The sequence below is a fragment of the Phyllobates terribilis genome, unplaced genomic scaffold, assembly GCF_046119375.1.
Source record: "Phyllobates terribilis strain yellow unplaced genomic scaffold, ASM4611937v1 Scaffold_2__4_contigs__length_985480577, whole genome shotgun sequence".
Lineage (NCBI taxonomy): Eukaryota > Metazoa > Chordata > Amphibia > Anura > Dendrobatidae > Phyllobates > Phyllobates terribilis.
In genome coordinates this window covers 980,882,306-980,900,364 of record NW_027362762.1, presented here as the reverse complement: position 1 = coordinate 980,900,364, position 18,059 = coordinate 980,882,306, and the positions used below count along the sequence as shown (strand labels likewise).

General features: G+C 58.8%; 1 protein-coding gene across 4 annotated transcripts in view; it reads right to left on the bottom strand.

The window, feature by feature from the left end:
• CASQ2 (calsequestrin 2) overlaps positions 1–18,059 on the bottom strand; it is a 189,594-nt gene that overhangs the window by 137,416 nt on the left and 34,119 nt on the right. For all 4 annotated transcript variants that reach the window (XM_073670897.1, XM_073670899.1, XM_073670898.1 and 1 more), the window contains exon 2: positions 2,464–2,548. In XM_073670897.1, coding sequence (XP_073526998.1) covers positions 2,464–2,548 — 85 coding nt within the window. The remainder of the gene's footprint in view (positions 1–2,463; positions 2,549–18,059) is intronic.

Below are 18,059 nucleotides of genomic sequence, written 5' to 3'. Positions count from 1 at the left end.
CCATCACACAGAAGAGACAATGTGAAGGTACATAGTCACCATCACACAGGAGAGACAATGTGAAGGTACATAGTCACCATCACACAGAAGAGACAACGTGAAGGTACATAGTCACCATCACACAGAAGAGACAACGTGAAGGTACATAGTCACCATCACACAGAAGAGACAACGTGAAGGTACATAGTCACCATCACACAGAGGAGACAATGTGAAGGTACATAGTCACCATCACACAGAGGAGACAATGTGAAAGTACATAGTCAACATCACACAGAGGAGACAACGTGAAGGTACATAGTCACCATCCCACAGAGGAGACAATGTGAAGGTACATAGTCACCATCGCACAGAGGAGACAACATGAAGGTACATAGTCACCATCACATAGAGGAGACAACGTGAAGGTACATAGTCACCATCACACAGAGGAGACAACTTGAAGGTATGTAGTCATCATCACACAAAAGAGACAACATAAAGGTACATAGTTACCATCACACAGAAGAGACAACGTGAAGGTACATAGTCACCATCACACAGAGTAGACAACGTGAAGGTACATAGTCACCATCACACAGAGGAGACAACTTGAAGTTATATAGTCATCATCACACAAAAGAGACAACATGAAGGTGCATAGTCACCATCACACAGAGGAGACAACGTGAAGGTACAATGTCACCATCACACATATGAGACAATGTGAAGGTACATAGTCACCATCACACAGAGGAGAGAACATGAAGGTACAGAGTCACCATCACACAGAGGAGACAACGTGAAGGTACATAGTCACCATCACACAGAGGAGACAACGTGAAGGTACATGGTCATCATCACACAGAAGAGACAATGTGAAGGTACATAGTCATCATCACACAGAGGAGACAATGTGAAGGTACATAGTCACCATCACACAGAGGAGGGAACGTGAAGGTACATAGTCACCATCACACAGAGGAGAAAACATGAATGTACATAGTCACCATCACACAGAAGAGACAACATGAAGGTACATAGTCACAATCACACAGAGGAGACAACGTGAAGGTACATAGTCACCATCACACAGAAGAGACAACGTGAAGGTACATAGTCACCATCACACAGAAGAGACAACATGAAGGTACATAGTCACCATCACACCGAGGAGACAATGTGAAGGTACATAGTCACCATCGCACAGAGGAGACAACGTGAAGGTACATAGTCACCATCACACAGAAGAGACAACGTGAAGGTACATAGTCACCATCACACAGAAGAGACAACGTGAAGGTACATAGTCACCATCACACAGAAGAGACAACATGAAGGTACATAGTCACCATCACACAGAAGAGACAACGTGAAGGTACATAGTCACCATCAACAGAAGAGACAACATGAAGGTACATAGTCACCATCACACAGAGGAGACAACGTGAAGGTACATAGTCACCATCACACAGAAGAGACAACATGAAGGTACATAGTCACCATCACACAGAAGAGACAACATGAAGGTACATAGTCACCATCACACAGAAGAGACAACGTGAAGGTACATAGTCACCATCACATAGAGGAGACAACGTGAAGGTACATAGTCACCATCACACAGAGGAGACAACATGAAGGTACATAGTCACCATCACACAGAAGAGACAACGTGAAGGTACATAGTCACCATCACACAGAAGAGACAACGTGAAGGTACATAGTCACCATCACACAGAGGAGACAACGTGAAGGTACATAGTCACCATCACACAGAGGAGACAACGTGAAGGTACATAGTCACCATCACACAGACGAGACAATGTGAAGGTACATAGTCACTATCACACAGAAGAGACAACATGAAGGTACATAGTCACCATCACACAGAAGAGACAACATGAAGGTACATAGTCACCATCACACAGAAGAGACAACATGAAGGTACATAGTCACCATCACATAGAGGAGACAACGTGAAGGTACATAGTCACCATCACATAGAGGAGACAACGTGAAGGTACATAGTCACCATCACACAGAGGAGACAATGTGAAGGTACATAGTCACCATCACACCGAGGAGACAACGTGAAGGTACATAGTCACCATCACACAGAGGAGACAATGTGAAGGTACATAGTCACCATCACACCGAGAATACACAACGACACCGGGGATTTAACCTGCGGATACACAATCACTCTAAGAAAATGTAAAAAGACACATTCTCCATCACACTAAGGACACAATGTGAGGATACATCACGATACACAATGACAAAGCGAAAATGAGACAATTCACAACTCCATCACACCGAGGATACAACATGAAGGTTGATCACACCGGTGACACAACCTGTGGATAAACAATCACTCCGAGAAGACGTGCAAGACACAATCACCATCACACAGGGGACAACAGACAGGAACACGGTGGAAGTTGTAGTTTGAATTGAAAAATCTTTGACTTTAGAATTTACCGAGTTTCTTGGCAACTTTTGCATTTTTCCTTGAATCCAGAAGCCCAAATCCAACATTTTTCTTCTCTAGAACCTGCGCTGACAACTGTAAGAGAAATGACATTAATGGGCCTGATGTCCTGAGTGTGAGGGGGCTGCTATCCCTGGACTCCGAGTCTGTCATCACAGGAACCATATAATAGCCAAGTCCCCCGCTGCAGGGTCCGGGCCGCCATCCAGGGCACAGAGCAGCTGACACTGAGCGGAGATGCCAGGCATGGCGCAATCTAATGGAGGTCTTTTTGTGATTATATGTCTGATATCTGACTCCCCTGTTAATTAGGATGGTAAATGATCCTGTCAGATTCCCAACAAGAATGAGAAGTGTGACAAATGGTGGTAGAAGCCGTGCAAGTAAGAGACTATGATATATAGAGGCGATAGAGAAAAGTGCGGCCACACATCTGCATCACTTAATTCCGGGGTCCTCTTCAGTGGTATTGCCCCTGGTCAATAATATCGACCTCTTTGCCCCCCCCCTCCGATGTATAACATTGGCCCCTGCATGGCTCACCCCCCCCCCCCCCGGTGTATAACATCGCCCCCCTCACCACCCCCCACCCGGTGTATAACATCGCCCCCCTCACCACCCCCCACCTGGTGTATAACATCGCCCCCCTCACCACCCCCCACCTGGTGTATAACATCGCCCCCCTCACCACCCCCTACCTGGTGTATAACATCGCTCCCCTCACCACCCCCTACCTAGTGTATAACATCGCTCCCCTCACCACCCCCCACCTGGTGTATAACATCGCCCCCCTCACCACCCCCTACCTGGTGTATAACATCGCTCCCCTCACCACCCCCCACCCAGTGTATAACATCGCCCCCCTCACCACCCCCCACCTGGTGTATAACATCGCCCCCCTCACCACCCCCCACCTGGTGTATAACATCGCCCCCCTCACCACCCCCTACCTGGTGTATAACATCGCTCCCCTCACCACCCCCTACCTAGTGTATAACATCGCTCCCCTCACCACCCCCCACCTGGTGTCTAACATCGCTCCCCTCACCACCCCCTACCTGGTGTATAACATCGCCCCCCTCACCTCCCCCTACCTGGTGTCTAACATCGCTCCCCTCACCACCCCCTACCTGGTGTCTAACATCGCCCCCCTCACCACCCCCCACCTGGTGTATAACATCGCTCCCCTCACCACCCCCTACCCGGTGTATAACATCGCTCCCCTCACCGCCCCCTACCTGGTGTCTAACATCGCTCCCCTCACCACCCCCTACCCGGTGTATAACATCGCTCCCCTCACCACCCCCTACCAGGTGTATAACATCGCCCCCCTCACCACCCCCTACCTGGTGTATAACATCGCCCCCCTCACCTCCCCCCACCTGGTGTATAACATCGCCCCCCTCACCACCCCCCACCTGGTGTATAACATCGCCCCCCTCACCACCCCCTACCTGGTGTATAACATCGCTCCCCTCACCACCCCCCACCTGGTGTCTAACATCGCTCCCCTCACCACCCCCCACCTGGTGTCTAACATCGCTCCCCTCACCACCCCCTACCTGGTGTATAACATCGCCCCCCTCACCTCCCCCCACCTGGTGTATAACATCGCCCCCCTCACCACCCCCCACCTGGTGTATAACATCGCCCCCCTCACCACCCCCTACCTGGTGTATAACATCGCTCCCCTCACCACCCCCCACCTGGTGTCTAACATTGCCCCCCTCACCACCCCCTACCAGGTGTATAACATCGCTCCCCTCACCACCCCCCACCTGGTGTATAACATCGCCCCCCTCACCACCCCCTACCTGGTGTATAACATCGACCCCCTCACCACCCCCTACCTGGTGTATAACATCGCCCCCCTCACCACCCCCTACCTGGTGTATAACATCGCCCCCCTCACCACCCCCTACCAGGTGTATAACATTGCCCCCCTCACCACCCCCTACCAGGTGTATAACATCGCTCCCCTCACCACCCCCCACCTGGTGTCTAACATCGCCCCCCTCACCACCCCCTACCAGGTGTATAACATCGCTCCCCTCACTACCCCCCACCTGGTGTCTAACATCTCCCCCCTCACCACCCCCTACCAGGTGTATAACATCTCTCCCCTCACCACCCCCCACCTGGTGTATAACATCGCCCCCCTCACCACCCCCTACCTGGTGTATAACATCGACCCCCTCACCACCCCCTACCAGGTGTATAACATCGCCCCCCTCACCACCCCCTACCAGGTGTATAACATCGCTCCCCTCACCACCCCCCACCTGGTGTCTAACATCGCCCCCCTCACCACCCCCTACCAGGTGTATAACATCGCTCCCCTCACCACCCCCTACCTGGTGTATAACATCGCCCCCCTCACCACCCCCTACCTGGTGTATAACATCGACCCCCTCACCACCCCCTACCTGGTGTATAACATCGCCCCCCTCACCACCCCCTACCAGGTGTATAACATCGCCCCCCTCACCACCCCCTACCAGGTGTATAACATCGCTCCCCTCACCACCCCCCACCTGGTGTATAACATCGCCCCCCTCACCACCCCCTACCAGGTGTATAACATCTCTCCCCTCACCACCCCCTACCAGGTGTATAACATCGCCCCCCTCACCACCCCCTACCTGGTGTCTAACATCGCCCCCCTCACCACCCCCTACCAGGTGTATAACATCGCCCCTCTCACCACCCCCCACCCAGTGTATAACATCGCTCCCCTCGCCGCCCCCTACCTGGTGTCTAACATCGCCCCCCTCACCACCCCCTACCAGGTGTATAACATCGCCCCTCTCACCACCCCCCACCCAGTGTATAACATCGCTCCCCTCACCACCCCCCACCTGGTGTATAACATCGCCCCCCTCACCACCCCCCACCCAGTGTATAACATCGCTCCCCTCACCACCCCCCACCCAGTGTATAACATCGCTCCCCTCACCACCCCCTACCAGGTGTATAACATCGCCCCCCTCATCACCCCCTACCCGGTGTATAACATCGCTCCCCTCACCACCCCCTACCTGGTGTATAACATCGCCCCCCTCACCACCCCCTACGCGGTGTATAACATTGCCCCCCTCACCACCCCCTATCTGGTGTATAACATCGCCCCCCTCACCACCCCCCACCTGGTGTATAACATCGGCCTCCCTCACCACCCCCTACCTGGTGTATAACATCGCCCCCCTCACCACCCCCCACCTGGTGTATAACATCGGCCTCCCTCACCACCCCCTACATGGTGTCTAACATCGCCCCCCTCACCACCCCCTACCAGGTGTATAACATCGCTCCCCTCACCACCCCCTACCTGGTGTCTAACATCGCTCCCCTCACCGCCCCCCACCTGGTGTATAACATCGACCCCTCACCGCCCCCTACCTGGTGTCTAACATCGGCCCCCTCACCGCCCCCTACCAGGTGTATAACATCGCTCCCCTCACCACCCCCCACCCGGTGTATAACATCGCTCCCCTCACCACCCCCTACCTGGTGTATAACATCGCCCCCCTCACCACCACCCACCTGGTGTATAACATCGGCCTCCCTCACCACCCCCTACCTGGTGTATAACATCGCCCCCCTCACCACCCCCCACCCGGTGTATAACATCGCCCCCCTCACCACCCCCTACCCAGTGTATAACATCGCCCCCCTCACCACCCCCTACCTGGTCTCTAACATCGCCCCCCTCACCACCCCCTACCTGGTGTATAACATCACCCCCCTCACCACCCCCTACCCAGTGTATAACATCGCCCCCCTCACCACCACCTACCTGGTGTCTAACATCGCCCCCCTCACCACCCCCCACCTGGTGTATAACATCGCCCCCCTCACCACCCCCTACCTGGTGTATAACATCACCCCCCTCACCACCCCCTACCTGGTGTCTAACATCGCCCCCCTCACCACCCCCTACCTGGTGTCTAACATCGCCCCCCTCACCGCCCCCTACCAGGTGTATAACATCGCCCCCTCACCACCCCCTACCTGGTGTATAACATCGCCCCCCTCACCACCCCCTACCTGGTGTCTAACATCGCCCCCCTCACCGCCCCCTACCAGGTGTATAACATCACCCCCCTCACCACCCCCTACCTGGTGTATAACATCGCTCCCCTCACCACCCCCCACCTGGTGAATAACATCGCCCCCCTCACCACCCCCCACCTGGTGTATAACATCGCTCCCCTCACCACCCCCCACCTGGTGTCTAACATCGCCCCCCTCACCACCCCCCACCTGGTGTATAACATCGCCCCCCTCACCACCCCCCACCTGGTGTATAACATCGCCCCCCTCACCACCCCCCACCTGGTGTATAACATCGGCCCCTTCACCACCCCCTACCTGGTGTATAACATCGCCCCCCTCACCACCCCCTACCCAGTGTATAACATCGCTCCCCTCACCACCCCCTACCTGGTGTCTAACATCGCCCCCCTCACCGCCCCCCACCCAGTGTATAACATCGCTCCCCTCACCACCCCCTACCTGGTGTATAACATCGCTCCCCTCACCACCCCCTACCTGGTGTATAACATCGCTCCCCTCACCACCCCCTACCCAGTGTATAACATCGCTCCCCTCACCACCCCCTACCTGGTGTATAACATCGCTCCCCTCACCACCCACCACCTGGTGTATAACATCGCCCCCCTCACCACCCCCTACCTGGTGTATAACATCTCTCCCCTCACCGCCCCCTACCTGGTGTCTAACATCGCCCCCCTCACCACCCCCTACCCAGTGTATAACATCGCTCCCCTCACCACCCCCTACCTGGTGTCTAACATCGCCCCCCTCACCACCCCCTACCCAGTGTATAACATCGCTCCCCTCACCACCCCCTACCTGGTGTATAACATCGCTCCCCTCACCACCCCCTACCTGGTGTATAACATCGCTCCCCTCACCACCCCCTACCCAGTGTATAACATCGCTCCCCTCACCACCCCCTACCTGGTGTATAACATCGCTCCCCTCACCACCCACCACCTGGTGTATAACATCGCCCCCCTCACCACCCCCTACCTGGTGTATAACATCTCTCCCCTCACCGCCCCCTACCTGGTGTCTAACATCGCCCCCCTCACCACCCCCCACCCGGTGTATAACATCGCCCCACTCACCACCCCCTACCTGGTGTATAACATCGCTCCCCTCACCACCCCCTACCTGGTGTATAACATCGCTCCCCTCACCACCCACCACCTGGTGTATAACATCGCCCCCCTCACCACCCCCTACCAGGTGTATAACATCTCTCCCCTCACCGCCCCCTACCTGGTGTCTAACATCGCCCCCCTCACCACCCCCCACCCGGTGTATAACATCGCCCCACTCACCACCCCCTACCTGGTGTATAACATCGCCCCCCTCACCACCCCCTACCTGGTGTATAACATCGCCCCCCTCACCACCCCCCACCTGGTGTATAACATCGGCCTCCCTCACCACCCCCTACCTGGTGTATAACATCGCCCCCCTCACCGCCCCCTACCTGGTGTCTAACATCGCCCCCCTCACCGCCCCCTACCTGGTGTATAACATCGCCCCCCTCACCACCCCCCACCTGGTGTATAACATCGGCCTCCCTCACCACCCCCCACCTGGTGTATAACATCGGCCTCCCTCACCACACCCTACCCAGTGTATAACATCGCCCCCCTCACCACCCCCTACCTGGTGTATAACATCGGCCTCCCTCACCACCCCCTACCTGGTGTATAACATCGCCCCCCTCACCGCCCCCCACCTGGTGTATAACATCGCTCCCCTCACCACCCCCCACCTGGTGTATAACATCGGCCCGCTCACCACTCCCCACCTGGTGTATAACATCGCTCCCCTCACCACCCCCTACCTGGTGTCTAACATCGCCCCGCTCACCGCCCCCTACCTGGTGTATAACATCGCCCCCCTCACCACCCCCCACCTGGTGTATAACATCGGCCTCCCTCACCACCCCCTACCTGGTGTATAACATCGCCCCCCTCACCACCCCCTACCCAGTGTATAACATCGCTCCCCTCACCGCCCCCTACCTGGTGTCTAACATCGCCCCCCTCACCACCCACCACCTGGTGTCTAACATCGCCCCCCTCACCACCCCCTACCTGGTGTATAACATCACCCCCCTCACCACCCCCTACCAGGTGTATAACATCGCCCCCCTCACCACCCCCTACCTGGTGTATAACATCGCCCCCCTCACCACCCCCCACCTGGTGTATAACATCGACCCCTTCACCCCCCCACCCAGTGTATAACATCGCCCCCCTCACCACCCCCTACCTGGTGTCTAACATCGCCCCCCTCACCACCCCCTACCTGGTGTCTAACATCGCCTCCCTCACCACCCCCTACCTGGTGTATAACATCGCCCCCCTCACCACCCCCTACCTGGTGTCTAACATCGCCCCCCTCACCACCCCCTACCTGGTGTCTAACATCGCTCCCCTCACCACCCCCTACCTGGTGTATAACATCGCTCCCCTCACCACACCCTACCAGGTGTATAACATCGCCCCCCTCACCACCCCCTACCTGGTGTATAACATCGCCCCACTCACCACCCCCTACCTGGTGTCTAACATCGCCCCCCTCACCACCCCCCACCTGGTGTATAACATCGCTCCCCTCACCACCCCCTACCCAGGGTATAACATCGCTCCCCTCACCACCCCCCACCTGGTGTATAACATCGCTCCCCTCACCACACCCTACCAGGTGTATAACATCGCCCCCCTCACCACCCCCTACCCAGTGTATAACATCGCTCCCCTCACCACCCACCACCTGGTGTCTAACATCGCCCCCCTCACCGCCCCCTACCTGGTGTATAACATCGCTCCCCTCACCACCCCCTACCTGGTGTATAACATCGCTCCCCTCACCACCCCCCACCCGGTGTATAACATCGCCCCACTCACCACCCCCTACCTGGTGTATAACATCGCTCCCCTCACCACCCCCTACCTGGTGTATAACATCGCCCCCCTCACCACCCCCTACCCGGTGTATAACATCGCCCCACTCACCACCCCCTACCTGGTGTATAACATCGCCCCCCTCACCGCCCCCCACCTGGTGTATAACATCGCCCCCCTCACCACCCCCTACCTGGTGTATAACATCGCTCCCCTCACCACCCCCTACCTGGTGTATAACATCGCCCCCCTCACCGCCCCCCACCTGGTGTATAACATCGCTCCCTTCACCACTCCCCACCCAGTGTATAACATCGCCCCCCTCACCACCCCCTACCTGGTGTATAACATCGCCCCCCTCACCACCCCCCACCCAGTGTATAACATCGGCCCCTTCACCGCCCCCCACCTGGTGTATAACATCGCCCCCTTCACCACCCCCCACCCGGTGTATAACATCGCCCCCCTCACCACCCCCCTCCTGGTGTATAACATCGCCCCCTTCACCACCCCCCACCCGGTGTATAACATCGGCCCCTTCACCCCCCACCCAGTGTATAACATCGGCCCCTTCACTCCCCACCTGGTGTCTAACATCGCCCCCCTCACCACCCCCCACCTGGTGTATAACATCGCCCCCCTCACCACCCCCCACCTGGTGTCTAACATCGCCCCCCTCACCACCCCCTACCTGGTGTATAACATCGCTCCCCTCACCACCCCCTACCTGGTGTATAACATCGCTCCCCTCACCACCCCCTACCTGGTGTATAACATCGCTCCCCTCACCACCCCCTACCTGGTGTATAACATCGCCTCCCTCACCACCCCCTACCTGGTGTCTAACATCGCCCCCCTCACCGCCCCCACCCGGTGTATAACATCGCCCCCTCACCACCCCCTACCCGGTGTATAACATCGCCCCCTCACCACCCCCTACCCGGTGTATAACATCGCCCCCCTCACCACCCCCTACCCGGTGTATAACATCGCCCCCCTCACCACCCCCTACCTGGTGTCTAACATCGCCCCCCTCACCACCCCCCACCTGGTGTATAACATCGCTCCCCTCACCACCCCCTACCTGGTGTCTAACATCGCCCCCCTCACCGCCCCCACCCGGTGTATAACATCGCCCCCTCACCACCCCCTACCCGGTGTATAACATCGCCCCCCTCACCACCCCCTACCTGGTGTCTAACATCGCCCCCCTCACCACCCCCTACCAGGTGTATAACATCGCCCCCTCACCACCCCCTACCTGGTGTCTAACATCGCTCCCCTCACCACCCCCTACCAGGTGTCTAACATCGCTCCCCTCACCGCCCCCTACCTGGTGTATAACATCGCTCCGCTCACCACCCCCTACCTGGTGTATAACATCGCCCCCCTCACCACCCCCTACCTGGTGTATAACATCGCCCCCCTCACCACCCCCTACCCGGTGTATAACATCGCCCCCCTCACCACCCCCTACCTGGTGTCTAACATCGCCCCCCTCACCACCCCCCACCTAGTGTATAACATCGCTCCCCTCACCACCCCCTACCTGGTGTATAACATCGCTCCCCTCACCGCCCCCTACCTGGTGTATAACATCGCTCCCCTCACCGCCCCCTACCTGGTGTATAACATCGCTCCCCTCACCGCCCCCCACCTGGTGTATAACATCGCTCCCCTCACCACCCCCCACCTGGTGTATAACATCGCTCCCCTCACCGCCCCCCACCTGGTGTATAACATCGCTCCCCTCACCACCCCTCACCTGGTGTATAACATCGCTCCCCTCACCGCCCACTACCTGGTGTATAACATCGCTCCCCTCACCGCCCCCCACCTGGTGTATAACATCGCTCCCCTCACCACCCCCTACCTGGTGTATAACATCGCTCCCCTCACCGCCCCCTACCTGGTGTATAACATCACTCCCCTCACCGCCCCCTACCTGGTGTATAACATCGCCCCCCTCACCACCCCCTACCTGGTGTATAACATCGCCCCCCTCACCACCCCCTACCAGGTGTATAACATCGCTCCCCTCACCACCCCCCACCCTGTGTATAACATCGCCCCACTCACCGCCCCCTACCTGGTGTATAACATCGCCCCCCTCACCACCCCCTACCCGGTGTATAACATCGCCCCCCTCACCACCCCCCACCTGGTGTATAACATCGCTCCCCTCACCGCCCCCTACCTGGTGTATAACATCGCCCCCCTCACCACCCCCTACCAGGTGTATAACATCGCCCCCCTCACCACCCCCCACCTGGTGTCTAACATCGCCCCCCTCACCACCCCCTACCTGGTGTCTAACATCGCCCCCCTCACCACCCCCTACCTGGTGTATAACATCGCTCCCCTCACCACCCCCTACCTGGTGTATAACATCGCTCCCCTCACCACCCCCTACCCGGTGTCTAACATCGCCCCCCTCACCACCCCCTACTAGGTGTATAACATCGCCCCCCTCACCACCCCCTACCTGGTATATAACATCGCTCCCCTCACCACCCCCTACCTGGTGTCTAACATCGCCTCCCTCACCACCCCCCACCCGGTGTATAACATCGCTCCCCTCACCACCCCCTACTTGGTGTCTAACATCGCTCCCCTCACCACCCCCTACCTGGTGTATAACATCGCCCCCCTCACCACCCCCTACCTGGTGTATAACATCGCTCCCCTCACCACCCCCCACCCAGTGTATAACATCGCTCCCCTCACCACCCCCCACCCGGTGTATAACATCGCTCCCCTCACCACCCCCCACCCGGTGTATAACATCGCTCCCCTCACCACCCACTACTTGGTGTCTAACATCGCTCCCCTCACCGCCCCCTACCTGGTGTATAACATCACCCCCCTCATCACCCCCTACCAGGTGTATAACATCGCCCCCCTCACCACCCCCTACCTGGTGTATAAAATCGCCCCCCTCACCACCCCCCACCTGGTGTATAAAATCGACCCCTTCACCCCCCCACCCAGTGTATAACATCGCCTCCCTCACCACCCACCACCTGGTGTCTAACATCGCCCCCCTCACCACCCCCTACCGGTGTATAACATCGCCACCCTCACCACCCCCTACCAGGTGTATAACATCGCCCCCCTCACCACCCCCTACCCAGTGTATAACATCGCTCCCCTCACCACCCCCTACCCGGTGTCTAACATCGCCTCCCTCACCACCCCCCACCCGGTGTATAACATCGCTCCCCTCACCACCCCCTACCCAGTGTATAACATCGCTCTCCTCACCACCCCCTACCTGGTGTATAACATCGCTCCCCTCACCACCCCCCACCTGGTGTATAACATCGCCCCCCTCACCACCCCCTACCTGGTGTATAACATCGCCCCCCTCACCACCCCCTACCAGGTGTATAACATCGCCCCCCTCACCACCCCCTACCTGGTGTCTAACATCGCCCCCCTTCACCACCCCCTACCAGATGTATAACATCGCCCCCCTCACCACCCCCCACCTGGTGTATAACATCGCCCCCCTCACCACCCCCCACCCGGTGTATAACATCGCCCCCCTCACCACCCACCACCTGGTGTCTAACATCGCCAGCCTCACCACCCCCTACCTGGTGTATAACATCGCTCCCCTCACCACCCCCTACCCGGTGTATAACATCGCTCCCCTCACCACCCCCTACCTGGTGTATAACATCGCTCCCCTCACCACCCCCTACCAGGTGTATAACATCGCCCTCCTCACCACCCCCCACCTGGTGTATAACATCGCCCCCTCACCACCCCCTACCAGGTGTATAACATCGCCCTCCTCACCACCCACCACCTGGTGTCTAATATCGCCCCCCTCACCACCCCCCACCCAGTGTATAACATCGCCCTCCTCACCACCCCCTACCTGGTGTCTAACATCGCTCCCCTCACCACCCCCTACCTGGTGTCTAACATCGCTCCCCTCACCACCCCCTACCAGGTGTATAACATCGCCCCCCTCACCACCCCCTACCTGGTGTATAACATCTCCCCCCTCACCACCCCCCACCCGGTGTATAACATCGCTCCCCTCACCGCCCCCTACCTGGTGTATAACATCGCCCCCCTCACCACCCCCCACCCGGTGTATAACATCGCCCCCTTCACCACCCCCCACCCGGTGTATAACATCGCTCCCCTCACCACCCCCTACCTGGTGTATAACATCGCCCCCCTCACCACCCCCCACCCGGTGTATAACATCGCCCCCCTCACCACCCCCTACCTGGTGTATAACATCGCCCCCCTCACCACCCCCCACCCGGTGTATAACATCGCCCCCTTCACCACCCCCCACCCGGTGTATAACATCGCCCCCCTCACCACCCCCCACCCGGTGTATAACATCGCCCCCTTCACCACCCCCCACCCGGTGTATAACATCGCCCCCCTCACCACTCCCCACCTGGTGTATAACATCGCCCCCTTCACCACCCCCCACCTGGTGTATAACATCGCCCCCCTCACCACCCCCCACCCAGTGTATAACATCGCTCCCCTCACCACCCCCTACCTGGTGTATAACATCGCTCCCCTCACCACCCCCTACCTGGTGTATAACATCGCCCCCCTCACCACCCCCTACCCGGTGTATAACATCGCCCCCCTCACCACCCCCCACCCGGTGTATAACATCGCCCCCTTCACCACCCCCCACCCGGTGTATAACATCGCCCCCCTCACCACTCCCCACCTGGTGTATAACATCGCTCCCCTCACCACCCCCTACCTGGTGTATAACATCGCCCCCCTCACCACCCCCCACCCGGTGTATAACATCGCTCCCCTCACCACCCCCTACCTGGTGTATAACATCGCCCCCCTCACCACCCCCTACCTGGTGTATAACATCGCCCCCCTCACCACCCCCCACCCGGTGTATAACATCGCCCCCTTCACCACCCCCCAACCGGTGTATAACATCGCCCCCCTCACCACCCCCTACCTGGTGTATAACATCGCCCCCCTCACCACCCCCCACCTGGTGTATAACATCGCCCCCCTCACCACCCCCCACCTGGTGTATAACATCGCCCCCCTCACCACCCCCTACCCAGTGTATAACATCGGCCCCTTCACCGCCTCCCACCTGGTGTATAACATCGCCCCCCTCACCACCCCCCACCCAGTGTATAACATCGGCCCCTTCACCGCCTCCCACCTGGTGTATAACATCGCCCCCTTCACCACCCCCCACCCGGTGTATAACATCGCCCCCTTCACCACCCCCTACCTGGTGTATAACATCGCCCCCCTCACCACCCCCTACCCGGTGTATAACATCGCCCCCTCACCACCCCCCACCTCGTGTATAACTTCGCCCCCCTCACCACCCCCCACCTGGTGTATAACATCGCTCCCCTCACCACCCCCTACCTGGTGTATAACATCGCCCCCCTCACCACCCCCCACCTGGTGTATAACATCGCCCCCCTCACCACCCCCTACCTGGTGTATAACATCGCCCCCCTCACCACCCCCCACCTCGTGTATAACATCGCCCCCCTCACCACCCCCCACCTGGTGTATAACATCGCCCCCCTCACCACCCCCCACCTGGTGTATAACATCGCCCCCCTCACCACCCCCTACCTGGTGTATAACATCGCCCCCCTCACCACCCCCCACCTCGTGTATAACATCGCCCCCTCACCACCCCCCACCTGGTGTATAACATCGCCCCCCTCACCACCCCCCACCTGGTGTATAACATCGCCCCCCTCACCACCCCCCACCTCGTGTATAACATCGCCCCCCTCACCACCCCCCACCTGGTGTATAACATCGCCCCCCTCACCGCCCCCCACCTGGTGTATAACATCGCCCCCCTCACCTCCCCCCACCCAGTGTATAACATCGCTCCCCTCACCACCCCCCACCCAGTGTATAACATCGCTCCCCTCACCACCCCCCACCTGGTGTATAACATCGACCCCCTCACCACCCCCCACCTCGTGTATAACATCGCCCCCCTCACCACCCCCCACCTGGTGTATAACATCGCCCCCTCACCACCCCCCACCTGGTGTATAACATCGCCCCCCTCACCACCCCCCACCTGGTGTATAACATCGCCCCCCTCACCACCCCCTACCTGGTGTATAACATCGCCCCCCTCACCACCCCCCACCTCGTGTATAACATCGCCCCCCTCACCACCCCCCACCTGGTGTATAACATCGCCCCCCTCACCGCCCCCCACCTGGTGTATAACATCGCCCCCCTCACCTCCCCCCACCCAGTGTATAACATCGCTCCCCTCACCACCCCCCACCCAGTGTATAACATCGCTCCCCTCACCACCCCCCACCCGGTGTATAACATCGCTCCCCTCACCACCCCCCACCCAGTGTATAACATCGCTCCCCTCACCGCCCCCTACCCAGTGTATAACATCGCTCCCCTCACCACCCCCCACCCAGTGTATAACATCGCTCCCCTCACCACCCCCCACCTGGTGTATAACATCGCTCCCCTCACCACCCCGCACCCAGTGTATAACATCGCCCCCCTCACCTCCCCCCACCCAGTGTATAACATCGCTCCCCTCACCACCCCCCACCCAGTGTATAACATCGCTCCCCTCACCACCCCCCACCTGGTGTATAACATCGCTCCCCTCACCGCCCCCTACCCGGTGTATAACATCGACCCCCTCACCACCCCCTACCTTGTGTATAACATCGCTCCCCTCACCTCCCCCCACCCAGTGTATAACATCGCTCCCCTCACCACCCCCCACCCAGTGTATAACATCGCTCCCCTCACCGCCCCCTACCCGGTGTATAACATCGACCCCCTCACCACCCCCTACCTGGTGTATAACATCGCCCCCCTCACCACCCCCTACCCGGTGTATAACATCGCCCCCCTCACCACCCCCCACCCGGTGTATAACATCGCCCCCCTCACCACCCCCTACCTGGTGTATAACATCGCCCCCCTCACCACCCCCTACCTGGTGTATAACATCGCCCCCCTCACCACCCCCCACCCGGTGTATAACATCGCCCCCCTCACCACCCCCCACCCGGTGTATAACATCGCCCCCCTCACCACCCCCCACCCAGTGTATAACATCGCCCCCCTCACCACCCCCTACCTGGTGTATAACATCGGCCCCTTCACTCCCCACCCGGTGTATAACATCGGCCCCTTCACCTCCCACCCGGTGTATAACATCGGCCCCTTCACCCCCCACCCGGTGTATAACATCGGCCTCTTCACCCCCCACCCGCTGTATAACATCGGCCCCTTCACCCCCCACCCGGTGTATAACATCGGCCACTTCACCCTCCCTGTATTGTATAACATCGGCCCCCTAACCCCCCCACCCGGTGTATAACATCGGCCTCTTCACTCCCCACCCAGTGTATAACATCGGCCCCTTCACCACCCCTTACCTGGTGTATAACATCGCCCCCCTCACCACCCACCTGGTGTATAACATCGGCCCCTTCACCCCCCACCCGGTGTATAACATCGGCCCCTTCACCCCCCACCTGGTGTATAACATCGGCCCCTTCACCCCCCACCCGGTGTATAACATCGGCCCCTTCACCCCCCACCCGGTGTATAACATCGGCCCCTTCACCCTCCCTGTGTTGTATAACATCGGCCCCCTAACCCCCCACCTGGTGTATAACATCGGCCCCTTCACCCCCCACCCGGTGTATAACATCGCCCCCCTCACCACCCCCCACCTGGTGTATAACATCGGCCCCTTCACCCTCCCTGTGTTGTATAACATCGGCCCCTTCACCCCCCACCTGGTGTATAACATCGGCCCTTTCACCCCCCACCCGGTGTATAACATCGCCCCCCTCACCACCCCCCACCTGGTGTATAACATCGGCCCCTTCACCACCCCCACCTGGTGTATAACATCGCCCCCCTCACCGCCCCCCACCTGGTGTATAACATCGGCCCTTTCACCACCCCCACCTGGTGTATAACATCGGCCCCTTCACCACCCCCACCTGGTGTATAACATCGCCCCCTTCACCACCCCCCACCCGGTGTATAACATCGCCCCCCTCACCGCCCCCTACCTAGTGTATAACATCGACCCCTTCACCTCCCCCCCTGGTGTATAACATCGCTCCCCTCACCACCCCCCACCTGGTGTATAACATCGACCCCTTCACCACCCCCCCTGGTGTATAACATCGCCCCCCTCACCGCCCCCCACCCGGTGTATAACATCGACCCCTTCACCACCCCCCCTGGTGTATAACATCGACCCCTTCACGACCCCCCACCGAGTGTATAACATCGCTCCCCTCACCACCCCCTACCCAGTGTATAACATCGCTCCCCTCACCACCCCCCACCCAGTGTATAACATCGCTCCCCTCACCACCCCCTACCCAGTGTATAACATCGCCCCCCTCACCACCCCCCACCCGGTGTATAACATCGCCCCCCTCACCGCCCCCTACCTGGTGTATAACATCGCCCCCCTCACCACCCCCCACCTGGTGTATAACATCGCTCCCCTCACCACCCCCTACCCAATGTATAACATCGCTCCCCTCACCACCCCCCACCTGGTGTATAAGATCGCTCCCCTCACCACCCCCCACCTGGTGTATAACATCGCCCCCCTCACC